The sequence below is a fragment of the Schistocerca piceifrons genome, chromosome 1, assembly GCF_021461385.2.
Source record: "Schistocerca piceifrons isolate TAMUIC-IGC-003096 chromosome 1, iqSchPice1.1, whole genome shotgun sequence".
Lineage (NCBI taxonomy): Eukaryota > Metazoa > Arthropoda > Insecta > Orthoptera > Acrididae > Schistocerca > Schistocerca piceifrons.
In genome coordinates, this window is record NC_060138.1 from 1,076,326,568 (window position 1) to 1,076,345,922 (window position 19,355).

At 39.4% G+C, this 19,355-nt stretch overlaps 1 protein-coding gene across 1 annotated transcript in view; it reads left to right on the top strand.

The window, feature by feature from the left end:
• The window catches only part of LOC124770302 (tectonin beta-propeller repeat-containing protein), a 209,901-nt gene extending 191,527 nt beyond the window's left edge, over positions 1 to 18,374 (top strand). The window contains exons 23-24 of the mRNA XM_047249192.1: positions 3,411 to 3,583; positions 15,316 to 18,374. Coding sequence (XP_047105148.1) covers positions 3,411 to 3,583; positions 15,316 to 15,375 — 233 coding nt within the window. The 3' untranslated portion in view covers positions 15,376 to 18,374. The remainder of the gene's footprint in view (positions 1 to 3,410; positions 3,584 to 15,315) is intronic.
• The last annotated feature ends 981 nt before the right edge of the window (positions 18,375 to 19,355 follow it).

Sequence of the window (19,355 nt, forward strand, 5' to 3'; positions counted from 1 at the left end):
TTGACCGTTGGCTCAGAAATGTATTACACCTACACCTACTTGTTATTAATGAACAGAATATTTCTTAATTCTGTGGAGGCATTGAAAATGAATAAAGACAGGTCACTTAGAAAAAGGAAGCTATCCTAATAACTCGTGAAAGAAGGTGAAAGTATCTCTCCTTGCAGTCGGAGATTACGTTCAAGCGAAAAGTGACAGATTTTTTTCAACTTATTCCCCTTTTAGATCAATGTAATATGTCCAATATTTTTCCAGTGCATTTATGGAATGTCTGCATAACATCCATTCATATTATTCATTTATGTGGCCATTGTTTCCATAACTACTTTAGAGTCACCAATGGATTTCAAATACCATTACCCACCTATAAGTGACATACATTGCATTAAAAAATCCAGTTATAAGTGTGTTTGTGTATGAAAGTATGGCTGTAGAGTTAACCAAATTCAGTGAATAAAATAAATGTTTTGACAGAATGTAGCTTACATCCCTCTTTTTACCATGACCAAAGCACTTTTGTCGACAGGATTACTGTCCCAAAGGAAGAGAATTGTCTCATTTTACAATACTGATCTCTTTTTCTAAAATAAAAGAATGTAAAATGTAGGATGGAATAACAGTATTATGAAAGGGATAGATTGCTACTCACCAATAGAGGAGACACTGAGCCACAGTCAGGCAAAATGAAACCACTGCTATACATTTTAGATTCTTCCAAAGTAGGAAAAACACAAACACACACACACACACACACACACACACTTATTCACACCAACACCAACTCACATACACATGACCACTGTGTCTGGCCACTGTGGGCAGACTGAGTTGTAATCAGGCCTGAAGGGAGCAGCAATCCGACGCTGAAATGGTAACAAGGAAGGGGACAAGTAGTTGTAAGGCAAGAATTAGCGAAAGTTATGATAGCCAAGTGGGTTATGAAAATGTAGGATATATTGCAGGGAGAATTCCTGCCTGCACAGTTCATAAAAACTGGTTTTGGTAGGAAGGATATAGATGGCAAAGGCTGTGAAGCCATCGTTGAAGTGAAGCACACTGCGTTGGGCAGCTTGTTCATCATCTGGATGGTCCTGCTGTCTCTTGGCCACAGGTAGTTGAGGCCTTTCATGCAGGCAGGCATCAGAGCTTTTTACTCATTGTGCCCACCATAGAAAGCAGCACAGTATTTGCAGCCTAGTCTGTAGATCACATGACTACTTTCACCCCCCTCCAAAAAAAGAAAAGCACTGCCGGCTGTAACAGTCAGCACACTACCTGCCCCTGCAAGCTCCCACAAGCAGCGCTACATGTTCTCCCCCCTCCCCCCCCCAATCCCTCCCCCACCCCCTCTACTTCCCACACCATGTCTCATCCTTACCCCCACCACTGGATTGCTTCTCCTGTCAGGTGCACTTACATCTTAGTCAGGCCACAGTGGCCAGAGACTGTGTGTGTGTGTGTGTGTGTGTGTGTGTGTGTGTGTGTGTGTGTGTGTGTGTGTGTGTGTGTGTGTGTGTTCTATTTCTGAAGAAAGCCATTTGGCCAAAAGCTAAAATGCATATCAGTCTTTTCGTTGCACCTGTGTATGAGTTAGCATCTCCTTTATGTGGTGAGTAACAATATCTCGTTTACATAACATTGTTGGGTAGTTTATTGCCATTTTTTCATCCTGTTACTCCAAAACATTGCATAATATTCGCCTATTATTATTTTACACTATGTGAGGTTATCATAAGAAGAACCCCTTTGTGTCGCAGGAAAGACTGGCCATAATCTTCCAAGCAAATGAAATCAGCTTTCCATTTCTGATGCATGGCCATTGACTTCCATCCATTGATTTGATAAAAATTTCATTTCAAACATCCATTTGATCATCCACCTTGCACAGTGACACTTAGTTACCATTTGTTCATACTGCTATGAGAGCAAATCCACATCTTCTCAAAATAAACCTCTAGGCAGTTGAATTCTGAAGCAGCAAGCGTTTCTCTGTAATCAGCTGCAGTTTGCCTTCTTCACAACTACGTTCTGTCAGTAGTACAAGTTCATCTTTTAAAATATTTGTCATGCACTGTTCATTAACTTCTCCATTGACACCATAGTTCTTTTCTTTTTCTTAACATCAGAAATGGAATGAGTTTGAGTCAAACAGTTACATTGTTTGCACTACCAGGTAATGATGTGCAGTAGTTTGAACAGAGATGTGCCCCTTATCCTGCTATAGCATTTATACACTGAAGCATCAGAGAAACTGGTACAGGCAAGCATATTCAAATACTGAGATATGTAAACAGGCAGAATATGGCACTGTGGTCGGCAACGCCTATATAAGACGACAAGTGTCTGGCGCAGTTGATAGATCGGTTACTGCTGAAAGAATGGCAGGTTATCAAGATTTAAGTGAGTTTGAACGTGGTGTTATAGTTGGTGCATGAGCGATGAGACACAGCATCTCCGAGATAGCAAGGATGAAAGATCCTGCAAGAACGGGACCAAGGACAGCAGAAGAGAATTGTTCAACATGACAGAAGTGCAGCCCTTCCACAAATTGCTGCAGATTTCAATGCTGGGCCATCAACAAGTGTCAGTGTACAAACCATTGATATGGGCTTTCGGAACCGAAGGCCTGCTCGTGTACCCTTGATGATTGCAAATGTGTTGCCTGGTCAGATGAGTCTCAATTCAAATTGTATCGAGCGGATGGATATGTAGGGGTATGGAGACAACCTCATGAATCCATGGGCACTGCATGTCAGTAGGGGGCTGCTCAAGCTGGTGGATGCTCTGTAATGGTGTGGGGTGTGTCCAGTTGGATTGATGTGGGACCCCTGATACATCTAGATATGAATCTGACAGGTGACAAGTACGTAAGCATCCTTTCTGATACCTGCATGCATTCATATCCATTGTGCATTCCTACGGACTTGGCAATTCCAGCAGGACAATATGACACCCCACACATCCAGAATTGGTACAGAACAGCTCCAGGAATGCTCTTCTGAATTTAAACACTTCTGCTGGCTACGAAACTCTCCAGAACATTATTGAGCATATTGGGGATGCCTCGCAACATGCTTTCCAGAAGAGATCTCCACCCCCTCATACTCTTACGGGTTTATGGACAGTCCTGCAGGATTCATGCTGTCAATTCCCTCCAGCACTACTTCAGACATTAGTCGAGTGCACACCACATCATGTTGCGGCAGTTCTGCATGCTCGTGGGGACCCTACCTGATATTAGGCAGGTGTACCAATTTCTTTGGCTCTCAGAGCAGTTTGCTGCATTAATCAATACAGAGAGTTGTGTTAATTTGCTTTTTAGTTCACAAAGTTTTATTAATTTGATGTTTATAATACCTAACACTCAGCATCTATTCCTTTACTTATTTAACTCTCTCTGAACTTTATAGACAGAATAGCCTCTGGAAGTACAAGTACTGCATCAACATCAGGTTTCCGCCATGTATCAGCTGGAAGGGCAGATGGTGAGGTGTGGGCCATAACAGCTTCAGGAGTTGTATCACGCAGATATGGTGTTACTCCAGAAAACCCTGCAGGGACTGGATGGGTGCATGGCATTGTGGTGAGACCTGCTAATTCTTTCTATACACAATTTATTTAGTTATTAACCTATAAACATTCAGTTTGACAAATACTGTACATGTTGAAAATTCCCGGTAGATTAAAACTGTGTGCCAGACCGAGACTCAAATTCGGGACCTTTGCCTTTTGCAGGCAAGTGCTCTAGAGTGGTAGAGTGAAAGGCAGAGGTCCCGAGTTCGAGTCTTGGTCCGGCACACAGTTTTAATCTGCCAGGAAGTTTCATATCAGCACACACTCTGCTGCAGAGTGAAAATCTCATTCTACAGTACATGTTGTTTCTTATTTTACCTTCAAGTAAATGTCTGTTTTTATGAATAACAGTGTTAATTTTCTTAGCTGCTTATGTCAGTTCAGAACTATATTTTCTAAATAGTGAATTATAGGGTTGATATTATATGCATTACTAGTTGGAATAAATAAAGAAGCACCCAGTTTCTTTCTGTTTTTATCAGTTTAGGCACAGAGAAGTACGTCATGACTGTTTTATGACTTAAACAAACAAAACCACTAGTTCAGAGGAGCTGTAATAGTATGGCTGTTGTGATGGGTGTTATGCATTATGTAAAATGAACTCCACATGATGGACTGACATACATTGCTGAAAGGGTGTGATACACAACAAAAGTAAAACAGACACATAATCAAAAGCTAAGAACACTAGGTTCTTTCATGCAACAAAAGAGAATAAATGCTTGGCAAAAATGGTTTATCCCAAAGTTAGATAGAAGATTCATCCAAGACATTGGATCAACGAGAAGATGTGAGGTGGAAATTTATTGTTGATTTCCTTCTATATCTGTCCAGAGCAACTCCCCTTGACCTGGGCGTCCTAACTCATACTCTTGGCTAATCTTTAGTATAGCTATTCCTTCATCCAAAGCCCCTACTGTTGTTATTATTATCATTATTATTGTTATTATTGTCTCTTTATTTGGTGTTGGTAGATGTAGTAAAGCATATCTTTAGCCAGTACATGGGAGGCTATGAAACCAGTGAGAACAAATAAAAGCTATACATGCATTTCAAACATCATAAAAAAATTCTATATCAAAAATCATAGTTGGGATATATTTATCACCTTGTTTCAAGTTTAAGAAGGTATTGTGCCAAGGATATAATGTAATTCACCTGCTTAATATAATGTACACACAAAAGAAAGTGTAAGCATTAGAAGCAAAAATATAATAATATAGGAATCTCAATAAGTGATTATACAGTGTATTTATTGCAATTTTCAGATGGCCATTGAATTTTGACCCTAGAGTATGAGGTATAAAATATATGACCAGAAAATTGATACAAGAATGTCAGTGTGAGGTTTAGATCTAAACATCATTAAAATGAAGTACTTTGTAAGCAGCGGAATAAATAAAAATTTAATATTGGAAGTATCGGACAGTATCAGGTGCTGATGAATCTAAACACATAGTGGTGAAAAATACAAATGATGAAAACAAGACAAAGAAATTGGGTCAAGAACAACTGTGGAAAAGATGACTATTTGTTTATTAAATGAAGATGCATGAGATAAAAAAATGAGAACTGATATTGAAACAAGCATATTTAAAACAACAGTTGGAATTTTTTGTTGTAAAGGTCTACTCACCAAATAGTAGAAACACTGAGTCATCAACGAGCACGTAAACAAAACTGAAGATGCCACTAGGTTTTGGATGAACCCTTTTTCAAGCTAGAGTACACATATGTGTGCGCCCACATTGTGCTGACTGAAAACACCGAATAGCTACTATAGTTATGCAGCTTGACTGGGGTGTTGGGGATGAGGGGAAAAATAAAGTTGGGAGGGGGAGAGAAGGGAAGGTTGAAGGAGAGTGGCTGATAGCTAGGAGGGAGGCAGCTGGTGGACCACATGTAGAAAATAGTGCAGTGCGTGTGTGACAGTTGTTATTTGACACTAGTAGTCTCACATGTTGCTCTGCATTTAATACTGCAGGTTTTACCAATTGGTGGGGGAGGAGGGGGGGGGGTTGGACTAAGCAACTGTGGATGGATACTTTAAATCAGGTTTTATAGTAGGACTAGTCTTTTAGGGTTATGAACCTTGGGATATGGCTGCTGATCTGGGGATTGGTTTTGCTTGGGTTTTTGTGGCAAATGAAAGAGAATCCAGAAGATGTTAAGGCTGGATGATTTTACCTCTGGATGAGAATAAAGAAATTTACAGCTGTAGCAGAACAGTACTAAGAGATTTTCAGGTTCAAATGGTATTATATTTCAAGCGAATTGCTTCTAGGTTGTTTTGAAGTAAGAAATTTTCTATTATTAAAAGGCAGTGGTGGGATTGCGTGGTTTCCAAATCGGTCTAATGAAGTTGTTGTGAGCGGCATCTTCTGGAAGTTTCAGAAAGCTAACTGCAATAGCCTGCGCAAAGGTAAACTTAAGAAGGATACATCTTGATTTCAACATTGACCCAGTGATTTCTTTGCAGTTCTTGGCCTAAGAGATGTATTACACCGGATTCCACAAATCAGCTATAACTGTGGATTAAGCAAAGAAACTGACATGAAAGTTGACTATACTGCAACAATGTTGATTTTCCACAAAACTACCACTTGAAAACGTAATTCTTTTGCAGTTAGCAAAAAATAGTATGTTTAACAGAATAAAATCTTCTTAGTCTTCAATCTGCGTCAATTTGAATAAAATTTTCGAGCTTTCAGTGGCTATCTCTGTCCTTGCTGGTATGGATTTCTGCTTATATAGGTATGATTGCAGCCTCTGGCACCAGTGAGAGACAGCCTAAGTGACACATGCACTAAAGATGAGTTGGACAGCTCGTAGCAGCTCCAGCTGACCATGGGACCAAGTGACATCAAGTGGTGCGGGAGGCTGGGCCGCATTTGAAACAGGCACTCCTGCTTCCATATAAGCTTCAAGCATCCGTCTTTGCTTCCTTTCGATATCCAAAGCTGGCCCCAACACTCTACTAAGTGTGACCCCTGCCCTCTGTTAAAATTGTTGTTGTTCGTTGTAATCTCAGCTGCCTCCTTTACAATGGAATCCAAATATGTTGATGCATGAGCCAAGACTTTCGTGTTTTCAAACTGTATTTTGTGTCTGTTTTCCAGGAATGCTGAGCTATGGCTGACTTGTCAAGCTCCCTTTGTTTCCTATGTCGCTTGTGCCCGATACAATGCTCTGCAACTGTGCAAATTGTCTGACCTATATAGATGCTGCTGATTTGTAAGGGGCACCATACACATCAGGCACATGAAGTGTTATGTTGTCATTAATAGGGTGCAACATATCTTGTGTCTTGGAAGCTGGCCAGAACACTGGTCTTAGTCCATGTTACTGCAGGACACATCCTAACTTGCTGCTTGTTGCCCCACAGTATGGCAGGAATGCAGCCAGCATGGCCTCTTCTGCAGTGTCTCTTTTGCTATAACCACTCTCTCTGAACACATGTCTCCAGTGCTGCAATTCATACAATAGGTGGTCATCAGAAATAACTTTCCCTCTGTGCACTAATGTGTTCAGGACCACTTTTTTGTGTACAGGGCTGTAAAAACTATTGGCATTCAAGTACTGATCAGTGTACGTCAGTTTCGTGGACAATGAATGACCAAGCTCCTGCCTTCCACTCAACTAAAACATCCAAGAATGGCAGCTTGCCATCCTTCTACATCTCAGTAGTAGAAATAATGTTGAGATGGACATTGTTCATGCGATTAATGAACTGCTGCAGTGCATTTTCATCATGAGGCAAAATCAAGATGGTGACATTGAGGTGACTTAGGAAGCAAGATGAACGCAACACCACAGAGTTCAGAGTCTGCTCCTCAAAGTGCTCCATGAAGAGATTCATGACTGCCAGAGACAGTGGTGTACCATCATTGTGCCACCCATCATTTCGTAATATTCATTGCAATACAAGAAGTATGTTTCATTAGAACAAGATGGAACAGCTTGACGATTCCAGGTAGTGCAAAAGAACCAGCATGTCCTGTACTGGCACCAGCCGGCCGGAGTGGCCGAGCGGTTCTAGGTGCTACAGTCTGGAACCACGCGATCACTACGGTTGTAGGTTTGAATCCTGCCTCAGGCATGGATGTGTGTGTTGTCCTTAGGTTAGTTAGGTTTAAGTAGTTCTAAGTTCTAAGTCCCATAGTGCTCAGAGCCATTTGAACCATTTGTACTGACACCCTGTAAAATGTGATACAATGTCCAGACAAACCATTACATCATTGTGGCATATTTTAATTTTCTTGAGTCAACAAATGTCTGTGAGTTTGCAACATGGTGTTCATAATGACCCAGTTTTGGCACTAATTATCCTGCCAGATGTTCGACCAGTCTGTAAGTGGTCGAACTGTGTGCACTAACAGTGGGCCTAAGAGGGACATTTTCTATATCTATAAAGCCTGAGAGGTCTGGCAGTGTGGGTCATTAATTTCTGCAGCGCTTCATCTAGTACACAGTGTCGTCTAATAACTTCCCTGTCTTTTTGACAGTGGCCTGTGTCAGATCGCGACTTAGCTTCTGGTACGCATCATATTCTAAATAATGTAGCACCTTCAGGTGGAAGTCATAAGTCTTGACAATCACAGTGGCATTTCCTTTATTGGCTGCAAGACAACCAAATCCTCATTCTCTCGTAATAAGTGCAATCCACACTGTTGCTCCAGGTTAATATTAGGCATCAGTGGCTTAGCTTTTACCAGTATTTGGCTGATGGTTAGTCTGACATCCTCGGCTGCATCATGTGAGAGATGCCAAATGCACTGCTCTATTACAGTAAAAATATCCAAAATTGGCAGATGTCATGGGGCTGGAGAAAAATTAAGTTGTGTACTCAGCACTGCCACAGAGCCATCCCATCATCCACTTCTTGGTCAGAGAGATTAACAACTGATCTATGAGCCTTATCATTCTTCATGTAAGTTACTCCGTGAGTTAAGCGGTCCAACTTGTTATGCTGCTTAGACATTGTCTTGCGCAAATTTGTGTGCTATTGTGCTGCCGTGTCTGTGTCCACCCACTCTCAATAGAATGACAACAAAGTTGATGACAAAAATAGATGAAAATCAAATAAGTTTCTGGCATTAAGGTTGAGCTCATACCATGTCTATCACATTCACTTTCTCACAATGGTGTGAATTGTCCTCTTAAAAATTTTGCCCGCTGCACCAGTTTGAATGTGTTGCTTAGCTACAGCAAAGTGATGAATTAACTTCTTGTTGTGGCAGTGTTGTAAAAGTGCTGAAGAACTCAGCAGATGTGATTTCTTTTTTCAAAGTTTTTCCAGCCATCTTACACTGTGTATTACGTCCTCACATTAGAGGAAAGATATGTCTTCCTGGAGTCTTTTGCAGTGGCATGACTACCTCTGGCCTCTGTTAAATTAGTTGTAGTTTGTTGCAATCTCAGTTGCTCCTTTACAACAGAATCCCAATATGTTGTCACATGAGCCAAGACTCTTGTGTTTTCAAACTTTATTTTGTATTCATTTTCCAGGCAATTGCTTACCTATGGTCGACTTGTCAAGCTATGGAACACTGATCTCAGTCCCTGTCTCCGCAGCACAGCGCATGCATAACATGCTGCTCATCACCCCACAGTGTGGCAGGAAAGTAAATGGCTTGGCAGCTGACATTTTAAATGCTTTCAGGTGCCACCAAAGATGGATGCCTTGTGAATTGGCAGAAGAGGCCAAGTTGACTGCACTCCTGCCATACTGTGGGGCAATGAGCAGCAAGTTAGGATGTGTGCTGCAGAAACATGGACAGAAAACAGTGTTCTGGCTCACCCCAAGAAACGAGATAATCTGTGTCCTGTTAAGATGGCATAGCTCTTTGTGTTCCTGGTGTGCATGGCATCCATTGAGAACACGGAAGCATCTATATATATATCAGACAATTTGCACAGTTGCAGAGTGTTGTGCCAATCACAAGTGACATATTAAAGGGAGCTTGACAAGTCAACCATAGTTGAGCATTGACTGGTAAACAGGCACAAAATACAGATTGAAAACACGGGAGTTTTGGCTCATGCATCAACATATTGGGATTCCCATGTAAAGGAAGTGGCTGAGATTATAATAAAGAACAACAATTTTAACAGAGACCAGGAGTACACACTTAGTAGGGCATGGAGGCATGCTTTAGATATCAAAAGGAGGCCAGTTCGGGTGCTTGACATTTGTAGGGATGTGGGAACAGCAATTTTGAATGTGGCACAGGCCTCTAATACCACTTGACGTCGTACAGCCCTGCAGTGGGCCAGAGCTGCTATGAGCTGCCCAACTCACCTTCTGCACATGCATCATTTCAGCCATCTCTGATTGGTGCCAGACACTGCAGTTGTGCCTGTATAAGCAGAAAATCATGCCAGCTCCAGCAGTCTGAGGTTTTCACTCCTGATGACAATGGTGGAGATAGGAATCAAAAGCTTGAGAATTTTATTCAAATTGACACAACCTGAAAACTTAGAAGATTTTATTCAGACATGCTGCCTTAAAAGACTCCAAGGACAGAATTTTATTCAAACTGATGCAACCTGAAAACTGAGAAGCTTTTATTCAGACATGCTGCCTTAAAAGACTCCAAAGGCACAGTATACTTAAAAGTAAGATTGCAGTTGGAGACACGAGAGGAAGAGAAGACAGCTGAGATAAGCTACTTGATTGATGTCAATACCAACTGCAATGGAAGATCATTGAAAAATTGGAGGCATCTGAAACTTGGACATCAGTAGCCAGGTAGATGAATGTTTAGTGTTGCTATTGTTCAGAGATGGTGATATCAATTTACAACCACAGATTCAACATCTAGAAGGTTCATCCAATGATGGAAAAGGTCATAATCCATGTTTACTTCTCTTACTGTCTGTAACACAGCTGGGAAAAGTAAGATAACACAAACTTACCACATAGTGGAGATGCTGAGTTGCAGATAGAGACAACAAAAAGACTGTCAGAAAATGAGCTTTTGGCCAACAAGGCCCTCATCGGAGATAGAAAACACAAACACACACACACACACACACACACACACACACACACGTGAACGTAAGTACTCCATGGAACTTCCAAACAGAATTCTGATTTTGCAGATTTTTAGAAATGAAGTCCTTGATCCTTACATGCAACCTTGTGACTGTGCAACAAAATGTATCAAAGGAAAATTCAATTATTAGATTTTTGTTGCTGCTTTTAGGAGGTGAAATGCATATTACTATCTAACTTTTGGAATTATGAGTAACAGTTCCTTTGTTGGAGAGGAGAGGAAAATATCTTAGGAAAGTTTAGAAATGAAGAGCAGATCACGTAGGCCCCACAATGAAAAAGATCCACCTGCATTGACAATGAAGGTAGACAAGGTCTCAAACTGGAACTGGAGTTACCTACCCTTTCTTTTTAGTCTCCTCTAGTATACCCTTCTCTCCTCCATGCCAAAGGGGCACTTAATCCTGAAAGGTGGGTAGTATGTCTCTTTTACTTTTATAGGTGTTTGTTTGACTATATGTTGCATCTTCTGAAGGCAAGTACTGACCAGTATGGTAACAGGGAAGACCACAACCAGCATAGCACATTGAGTGACCTGTTTCTGGATCTGAACACCATAAAAACATGGTTTGGGATACTCTTCAGGAATAACCATATACTTCTGCCCATAGTCATCCAAAGACTGTTATTACCTCAAGAGCAGCTTTGTAGGAAGAATGACATTCATTACATATAAACTTAAAGACACAGTCAGTAGCCACATCACAAGTCACTCTATAAACTCTCTCTCTCTCTCTCTCTCTCTCTCTCTCTGTCTGTCTGTCTCCCCCCCCCCCCCCCCCTCGTCCTCTCTCCCCCCTCCTCAACATTGCTTTTGGTGTACCCCTCTGGTGCATTTTGTATGTTACAAAATATGTACCAAGTTTGACCATAAAACTCATTGTTTGGAACTGTGTTATCTTATTTTATAAATGTGTATAAAGCGTTTTACACCTAAATTTCTACATGTTTGACACAGAGTTTTCTGAGTTCTAATTAATTTTGTTTTTCCTCCCCCGCCCCTCCCCAACTCCTTTCATTTCTTTGTAGTTACACTTAAGAATGAAGTTAAAAGTATGGCAAGGAAGTCTTTAAAAAAAAAAAAAAAAAAGAGAAAGAGAAAAGTAACTCTTATTCTAATATTTCGGTCCATGTTCCCTCATCGTTGATTAGGTGCTAGTCCAGCTATTGAATTCCTATATTCTTTGTCTCCACAGGTGCCATTTACTTAATCTTTAGTGTTCTTTTCACGCTCACTCCTCCTATTCTATTCTATTCCATTCTTTTCACAGCTCCGGGATGTCACCCCACTCAAATGTGTTTACCAGTTGGGCTCGCCTCACTTCTCTGCACCATGATTTCCATCTTCTCTCTTTGTCCTGCTCCCCATGTTCTCTCCTGAAACAATAATGGCTCCAAATCCACATCATGTGGGATAAGCCTTCATTTCTTCTCTTGGAAAGGAACACCATCTCTTGCCTCCCATGTGTGGAATTGTCTACTGTGGAACTAATGACCATTTACTGGGCTCTATATTTTATTAAACATTCCTCCCTCACCGAAGTTTTGTTGTGATGGACTCTATGAGTGGCCTTCAGGCTATCACCCAGTGTTTTCCGTGCCACCCCTTGATCTCTGCCATTCAAACCTTTGCACCGATTTTGACCATGCTGCTTGTTCAGTTGATTTCCTTTGGTTTCCCAGCTGTGTGGGTATCCTGGGTTATGAGCTTGCCGATTGTATGGCTGGGAGGGCAGCCACCTACCCCCAATCTATGTGACCCCTCCAGGGATGTATTTGCAGCTTCATGTCAAATTCTTTTTTAGCCAGTTGTGGTCCCGTTTATGGGGGACCGTCCCCCTCATCTAATGAAATTTGTGCAACTAGGGAGACTCTTGCCATGTGGTGTCCTTCCTTCTGCCTCTCCCAGCAAAAAATGTACCATCCTCTGCTGTCTTTATTTTAGCCATAAGGATTTTTATCCCATATTGATCCATTCCCCTTTGTAGCTGTGTCCCCCTCCTCTCACAGTAGTCCATAGTTGCTGGACTGCCCCCATCTTGTGGCCCTTCATATAAATACACCCTCCCACTTTCCTTGTCACATGTGTTAGTGGAGGACCCTTGTGGTTACATCTATCCTCAGTTTTCTTTGTGAAAATGATTTGACTTTTCAGATTTAAGTGCCTTAATTTCTTTCTAGAATTGGAGTCCCTCAGTTAGCATTGGTGTCGATTTGGTGGGAGGCCCTCGGCCTTGCCTCCATGCCAGCCAGGTTCCCCACCCCCTCCATTTTCCTGTCTTCTTCTGTATGTCTTGTCTCTATTATATTGCAGTCATAGTATGGAGTGGGATCAGGATGGGTAGGTGGAGGTGCCGGTGCCCTGTAGTGCCTCTGGAGTGCTTCCTGCTCTCAACCCACCCCACCTTCCCTCCCTTTTTTTGTTACTCTGCTTGCCACCCTGACATTCCTTCCACCTCTTTGTTTGCACGTTTCCCTTTCCCATTGACTAGACTGTGCTGCTGGTGTTGTTCCTACCTTAGTTTTTGCGACCTTGGTGTCATGGAACCAATGACCTCATATGTGTTTGGTGTCCCCCACCCCCTCCAGTCAATCAACCAACCATAGACTTGTGGCTAGCAGAGGCAGTGTCTACTTCTAGTGGAGATGGGATGACCCACTTCAGGTTGTTAGCTGGTGTGAAGTACTACTTCATGGAGTCTGCGGCCAATGACAAATGCAGTGGCAGGGTGGTATTTGTGGCCACTCATCCTAGTCCTGTTAAGATGGGATGTCACTTTTGGTCATGTAGACCACTAAAGCACCCCAGCAGAGTGTAATACAGGTCACCACTGCAATGACCTGATGCTCACACCGTACTGCATTGACAGTGTTCCATTCCTAGCAGCAGGTGGCAGGGCACAGTGTGTGGTAACTGAGCTCGCTTCAGTGCCATAATGGAGGTTTTCATTATGTCAACTCAGCCATTCTTGTGACTTCTCCCATGGATTGTGGAAGGCATCCTTCTGGTTTGCCTGGCTGCAGGTTATGGATACTGATTTTGAAAGCGTTTTTTATGTCCTTTAATCATTCCAATATTTTATTCTTTTATGAAAAGACTTATTAATGGACTATCTGATTACCCATTGTTACCATGTTACTTTTATGTCACTGCTTTTCCGTCCCTTCCCAACTAATAGAGGTAAATTTCAACAGTACCACCATCAGTCGGCCAAGGAATCCAATAGTCACTGGATGGTCAGTTGTCATCACGATTGTCACCATTTAGTGTAGTAATATCGAATACTGTGGATACAATGCTTATATTCAGCACATTTAACACTTCCTATCTACACACACCATTTATAATGCTTTCCTACTAACAAGGAGACTTCTTTAATTCTCTAAAGCTAGAACTGGTTTTAAATGGGCCCCACAGCTCAGTGTGGTAGAATGCTTGTCTGCTATGCAGGTGACACAGTTTCAATTTCTGGCTGATGCAAATTTTTAAGCAAAGGTGCATATTCTATGAGCATATCTGTGAAATGTAAAATACATTAAGATGGAAGGGAGGAGGGAGGATGGGGTTAATTGCTGGTTTGTGTTTGTCTTCTTCTTCTTCCTTTTTTTTCCATTCAGTTTGAATATGTATGCTATCTAAAGAAAAAAATTCATCCAATATACTGTGCTAATTAACACAGCTGATTATCATGTTTAGCCAGTGATTAGCAGTCTGGAGTACTACTGATTTTTTTATATATGTAGGCATCTTTGTGTCAGTCAGGAATTGAACCCAGACCACTCATGTGGTGGGCAAGCATTCTACAGCCCTACCTTGCAGCCTATCAAATAATTGTCCTAATTTAAATGAATTGGCATTACAACATGTCCTTAGTTCTCACCACCCACCTGGCCATAATTTATGTTAATTTCTTCCATCTCAGAATTCCTTCACAGTAAGTGCTTCTTTCTTCACACCATTTTAGTTTTCTACATTTTTCATTTTCTGACTTGTATATTTTTTGCTGTCCCCACTCCCACCTCTATTACATGCAATGCACTAAGCTTTTCATTCTTACTAAGCTGTGTATGATGTTTTAGCAGTAATCAGAGTCTTGCATATTACCCTGTCTTTCATCTCAAGTTTTCAAATCCTACCCAGTGCGGTTCCCAGTAAATCTCGCCTGACCTGGGGTTCTGTCTGATTTTTCCAAACTCTACCCCTTTTCCTAAACCTCTCCAGTCCTTTTCCTTCACCCCTCTTTCTTCACCATCAGCCCGTCTGCCAGAAGAAGGGGCCACTGGCTTCAAAAACTTGCATATGTAAAACCTTTTTTTATATGTGTGTTCTCCTGCTACTGCTCAGTGAGTAGATTTTTTTCCTATCCAATTACATTAAATGAATGTTGCCTGAGACTGCAGTCGTGTGTGTGAGTTGCATTTGTGTATGTGTGCATATGTGTGTGTATTGCTGAAAAAGGCCTTAGTGGCCAAAAGCTATAATAGTGTGAGCCTTCTTGTTGTGCTTATCTGCGACTCAGCATCTCTGCTATATGGTGAGTAGCAACTTCCTTCCTCATAATATTGTTACATTCTATCCTGGATTTTCCATTGTTTGACTTATGTTTTACATCTGTTGTTGTAGCCAGTAAAAGTTTTATTATTGTGAGTTGAATCCACCTTTAGCTGTTGTTTTGTATTTTCAGGGAAACTGGCAGCATGTCAGTGCCCGTGGTCTTAATGCTGCATCATTAATGGACAAATAAAAATAAAATTTGTTAGTGGAGGAGAGGTTCACGAAGGTACTTGAGTCGGGAAGGTCTTTGCACATAATAGAACTTTTATAGGTGCATAGTGTTTGCTTATTTTACTAATTCAGGAAATTTTATCTTATATGTAGTTAAAACTGGGCTTACAAATTTAGACTTGCAGAGTTTTCATTGCACAAACGGGAAGAGTGTGAATATTGGCAGATAAGTTTATTGATTTAGCAACAGTGAAGAAAATTATGGAATGGTGTGAAATGAAAAGTGAAAAATGCTCTATTATTCATAATTTTGTTTTATTTTACCTATGCGTGCACAGGAAACTCGTTAATTGTAAGTTTAAAACTGTTGATTTGGTGATAGTTGTCTGTTATGGTAGACAATGTTTTTTTGGTGAACTGAACTGGAGTGGTGAAAGGAAAGAAAAGGGGAAAAAAGGCAAAAATGGAATCTAGTGTAAATGTTCAGTCAGCAGGAAACAAAGGGTAGAGATCAGAGGACTTCAAAAGAAGAAAAGTAGGGTTTAAAATAAAAATTGTGTGAGAAGTTGGTAGCGTATTAATAAATTCCTTTTTCAGTGCTGGTAGTTGATATTTTTATCATAAAAGAGGTGCAAAGCTAAGTATTATGATCATCTTCTTATGATCTCCCATGACTGTCTTTTTGCCAATGGTGCATTCTAAGCCACATACTATTTTTATTGTGCTGCTGTTATGCAGTATCTTTTCAAATTACAAATGTGATATTAATAAACCATTATTTATGGGCTTCATTGCCCCTCCTCTCATTTATTATGTTATTGTATTATTTATGTAAATATAAGAGGTTTAAAGTATATTCAGTGAGGATCTCAGTGCAACACTGAAGATTTGTTGAAAGGCCATGATGCAAATCACAACATTGATAAATATACTGTAGTAAAAATGCAAGAGAACTGCCACAGACGTATTATAGGACTGCTATTTCATGTACATAAATTCTCAGATGCCATCTGAATGGCCACTTGTTCCTTTTTAGTATGCATGTTGACATAAATTTTTATTTTTACTTAGCATTTTGTTTATAGTATTTAATTTAAAAAAATTTTGTGTTATTGGGGTTCCTGTAATGCTTGTTATGTTGAGTGCTTGAATATCATGCTTATTAAAAAAAGACTTAATGATTATAGTGAGGGCGCTATTAAGTTTGCTGATGAATGAAATTAATGTGACCATGTTACACAATTTTGTCTCTGTCATTGTGTTGGATATTTTTTGTACAATTAATCTAATTATTTTTTTTCTTTGTGTGTGTTATAGACAGAAATAACAATGAACTAAATTTCCTGCTCTGTTTTTGTTTGAGAAGTTGTGAATGGTTTGCAATTTTATGTGGCAGTGCAAGCAATTTTTATGAAAATTTGATGTTTTTCTATAGCAGCCAGAAACATTGTCTGAATTGTTAGTGTGTTGCTGCTAAGGAAAATGAGGTTTTTGTTTAAAATACAGCGTGAAGAATATATGAAGTACACTGAACATCTCCATCATGTACAAATGTCCACTGCATATATTTATAAGCTCATCTAGAACTACACAGTAGTTCCTAATATAAATGTTTTATATGATGTTTTCATGTGACTGTGAGTAGCTTTTTATACTGAAATATTGACCCAGAACATCACATACATTGTAAGGACTGCCATTTAAAGCAGTTATTTGTTGGTGTTAGGAATTTGTAGCTGCAGTGCATAGCAAGTTCTGATTTCCTATAATGGAACTGTGATAATATTTTTGTACTTGTGTTTAATGTGTTTTATGGCCCCTTGTGTTGTAACTTGAAAGCATGATATCATAATGCATGAACATGTATATCATATGTAAATTGTGTGTGTTACTAATTTATTTCTAGTCATACCTGTGATAGTTTGTTTTACACCACATGATGGTGGGACTCAATATGAAAAATAACTATGTAATTTGAAAAGGTTCTAATTCTCCCTTTATTGTGATACTTGAAAGGAATTATCTGCTTCAAACTATTATCCAGAAATTATTTGCATTATATTAAACATCTCAATAATAGTCCTTTGTACTGTAGTGGCACAGGTCAAGTACATAGATTTCATGATTATTGCAGCTTCTTGTGACACTTTTTTTGTAAAAATCTTAGTACATTCCAGAAAACAAAAAATCTTTCCTTGTATCAAAATTTATTTTATGTACATTTTAATAATTTTTAACTGGTACATTGCATACAGGATGACTACCATGCTAAGCCAACTGTTAATTTTTGAATTATAAGTTGCAGATATGTAGCTTTTTATTTGAAGTTTTAATCTTTTGTTGTACAATTATTCATAAAAGGGTTACGTTTAGTATGAGGAGATATTTGTCAGCACTAAAACTTTCATTTTCAACAGAATGTTTTGTAGTAAATTTTTCAGAATATTTGTCGCATTAGCGTCAGAGATATTAAAGAAAAAAGTCTTGCCCAGAAAACACATATAACTATGTGAATAGGCTACTTTGCTTGCAGAAAATACAACTTTAGAAACATTTGTATTTAATGGGATTCTACATTTGGTACTTGCAATTGTAGAATCTTCTCAGCCACAAAAGAGAGATTCAGCCTTTAGTGTTCTAGTAGTTTAAATGAATTTATTTGAAATGCCTGAGCTGTTAACTTCATAGACTTTTATGAGAATATTTTGGTATTAATTAATTCAAATAGTTAATACTGTGCACTTATTTACAACTGAACATAAACAGTATTTAACGCTTCAAAATTCTGTGAGGACTGTTAGATGTACTGAGCACTATGGACGTACTTGCACATTCCATAAGCCACAGGAAACTACAGTGGTATGCTTAACTTATTTTGTCTGCACAAATAAAAACTTCATCATTGAGTATAATTGTGGTTACTGAAGGGAGAATTCATTTACCAATTGTACCTTAAATACTATGCAAGATGTGCTATGTTCTTAAATAAATAAATTATAATTTTAATTCAAAACAGAACTACTTGTATTCATTTTCCTATTCCCATACAAATTATCTGAGTGTACCCAAGTCTCCATCTAAGCTGTTTGCTAGCTGGTTGTGGAGAACACACTATTGAGAAATGTCATATTTTAACTTTATTCAAAATGAAAGCAAACACTGGTTTTTCACATTGTTTAAAGAAAAAATATCAACTGTGGATCACAAATAAAGCAGAATAAATATAAGCACAACTGTGTTCTAATTTACCAGATGTAACATATCTGAAACTCGCTGTTCAATTTAGAATCACATCGCTGATACTATAATGTTGATGTCTTTTAGAGCATTTAAATTCCCGTTGAGCTCAGAATACAATGCTGAGAGGTTCTTTAATTACAGCACAGAAGATATATTTCTTTGTTATCACATGACAGTACAGAAGTGCAGAAGGCGGTGTATGTGATGTGCAACAATTTGTTAGTGTTAGTAAGTAATTCATCCAAGGATCAATTTATCATGATACTGGATATGTCAGTTTAATATTAGGAAATCGTTAGTCATACACATACATACATACATACATACATACGTACGAGTATACACACGTGTTTAATGAGTAAAGGACAGGTCAGGCAGGTGGCCAAGGCCTTGTTGAGGGAACCATTTTGGCATTTGCCTGACGTGATTTACAAAAATTTAAATCACGATGGCCAGATGGAGCACGAGTCCCTGTCATCCAGTGCCTTAGCAAATGCAATAGCTCACTCAGGTTTTCCTAACTCTCTAAGTAATCTTTAACTGTGTTGTATGCAGTATTTAAGAGGAACACACTGACTGCCCATTGAAATAAATTTGTTTTAATTGTATCTTTCTTCTGCCAGAGCAAAATATTATGCAATTTAATCCCTGATAAAAAAATGGTGTTTAAATGTTTTTTCTTTGTTTCTCCTTGGTAAAAATAAGTTCAAAATGTCTCTTGTTCCATAATCATTTATAAAATTATCCTTCCTACCCCTC